The 2444-nt window shown below is 37.8% G+C and overlaps 1 protein-coding gene across 1 annotated transcript in view; it reads left to right on the top strand.

Annotated features, from left to right (window-relative positions):
- Window positions 1-1901, top strand: part of LOC119577700 (putative uncharacterized protein DDB_G0277057) — a gene marked incomplete at both ends in the record, with an annotated part of 2995 nt that extends 1094 nt beyond the window's left edge. The window contains 2 exons of the mRNA XM_037925255.1: window positions 873-948; window positions 1870-1901. Of these exons, the coding sequence (XP_037781183.1) occupies window positions 873-948; window positions 1870-1901 (108 nt within the window). The remainder of the gene's footprint in view (window positions 1-872; window positions 949-1869) is intronic.
- Window positions 1902-2444: the final 543 nt, after the last annotated feature.

Below are 2444 nucleotides of genomic sequence, written 5' to 3'. Positions count from 1 at the left end.
AAGGGGGAGAGAGAGAGAGAGAGAGAGAAGAGAGAGAGTGAAGAGAGAGAGAGGAAGATAGAGAGAGAGGAAAGATAGAGAGAGAGGAAAGATAGAGAGAGAAGAGAGATATAGAGAGAAGAGAGAGAGAGAGAGAAGAGAGAGATAGAGAGAGAGTGAGAAGAGAGGAGAGAGAGAGACGAGAGAGAGAGAGAGAAGAGAGAGAGTAGAGAGAGAAAGAGAGAGAGAGAGAGAGAGAGAGAGAGAGAGAAAGAGAACTCGTAACCTTATATATGCGTGCATATATAGATGTATGCAGAGAAACATACACTATTCCCCTCTCCACCGTATTTCATCCCCCACGTAAATATGCATTATAAAGATAAAATATGAAGAGTTGGATGCATGTGTGTGTGAGTGGCATATATTTGTGTTTTGCGTTTGTGCCTTTGTGTGCGTGCGTGCCTCTGTGTGTGCATGTGTGTGTTAGTGTATGTATTTGCATCTTTGTGTGTGTGCGGACGTGCCTGCAATTTCCTTGTATTTAGAAGCTTTGCTCTGAAAATCTTTTAGAAATTCTTCTTGCTGCATCAAGGCTAATGTTAGATTTACAACATAAATATCAAATATGAAGATTACCAACAGATTCGAACTTTATCAGAAAATGACAGAATGCAGTGAAGATCAGAATTGACTGTCACGTTACAATGTTAATATTGTATAATGTATTTGATGATGATGATAATGATGATAGTAATGATGGTAACAATAAGGAAGTTAATTTAATTGTTATAATGGTCACAACAGTAATAATAGTTAATGATAATAATAATGATATCTTTAATTATCATTATCATAATAATAATGATAACATTAACAATAATATTAATGATGATGATGATTATGATGATGATGATAACAATAATAATAATGATAACAACGATAATGATAATAATGACAATGATAATATATGATAAAAATAATATAAAAACAAAATCCCCTAATAAAATAGATGATAAAGAAATGAGAGATGGGGGTAAAAATAAATAATAAATTTAATAATTTTTATAACATATAAAAACGATTATAAATTTTGATAAAATAATAAATAATAAGGTTGATAAAAGTAAAACTCGGTAATATTTGATAAAAAAATATAAAAATGATAACCAAAACCCCAAATTCATAATGGTGTGATAAAAGATTTTACGATGATATAGCAACAACAAACAAAAAAAACAAAAAATTAATGAAACAAAAGGGCCTTTTTTTAACTTTTCCTCTCTCTCCCCTTTCTTAAAATTTTAGATTATAAAATGAGCAAAAAAAAACAGGAAGAAAAATCGTAAACGCATTTCAATAAAATTAAAAAATGTCAATTTTTTCACTCATATATGAATTCCTTCACTCTCTCCTCTCTCTCCTCTCTCCTCTCTTACTGTTTCTTTCCCTTTCCCCTTTTCTCTCTCTTCCCTTTTCTCTCTCCCTCTCTCTCTCTCTTTTCTTTTCTTCCTCTCTCTTTCTCCCTCTCTCTTTCTGTCTGTCTCGGTCTGTCTCTCTGTCTCTCTTCTCTCCTCTTTTCCCCTCTCCTTCTTTCTCTCTCTCTCCTCTCTTTCTCTCTCTCCCTCTCCTCTCTCTCTCTTCTCCTCCTCTCCCTCTCTTTTTCTTTTTCTTCTTTCTCTCTCACTCCTTCTTCTCTCTCTCTCTCCTCCCTCTCTCTCTCCTCTCCTCTCCTCTGAGTTTTTTTCCTTCTCTCTCTCTCTCTCTCTCTCTCTCTCTCCCCCTCTGTCTCTCTCTCTCCTTTTTCCTTTTCTTTCTCTTTCTCTTTCCCTTTTCTCTCCTCTCTCCTTTCTCCTTTATCTTCTCTCCCGAGGGGAAGGACAAAGAGGGAACAAGAAACAGGGGAAAAGGGAACGGACAACGAGGGAAAAAGGGAACGAGACAAAGAAGAACAAAAACGGGGAACGAGGGAAAGAACACGGGGAACAGACCAAAAGAACAACGAGGGAAAAAAGGGGCGGAGAACGGGAACGAGACAACGAGGGAACAAGAAACGAGGAACAAAGAAGAGGGGAAAGAGGGGAAAAAGGGGAAAGAGAAACGAGGAACGAGACAAAAGGGGGAACGGACGGGCAACAAGGGAACGAACACAAGGTAAAAAAAGAAAGAGGGAACAGGAAAGGACAATGAGAGAACGAGGGGAAAAAAGGGGAAAAGAAACAGGGGAAAAAGAGAAAGGGGAACAGGGAACGAACAACAAGGGAACAAGAGAACGAGGGGAAAAAGGGGAAAGAACAACAAGGGAACGAGACAACAAGGAAAAAGAAACGAGGGAACAAGAAACGAGAGAACGAGGGGAAAGAGGAACGGGGAAAAAAGGGAAGAGACAAAAAGGAACGAACACAAAAAAGAGAACGGGGGAAAGGAGAACGAGGAAGAGAGAACAGGGAACAAGAGAAGAGGGA

Source organism: Penaeus monodon, chromosome 10 (assembly GCF_015228065.2).
Source record: "Penaeus monodon isolate SGIC_2016 chromosome 10, NSTDA_Pmon_1, whole genome shotgun sequence".
NCBI classification, from domain to species: Eukaryota; Metazoa; Arthropoda; class Malacostraca; order Decapoda; family Penaeidae; genus Penaeus; species Penaeus monodon.
The sequence above is the reverse complement of the archived record's forward strand: the minus strand, read 5'-3'. Positions and strand labels throughout refer to the sequence as shown.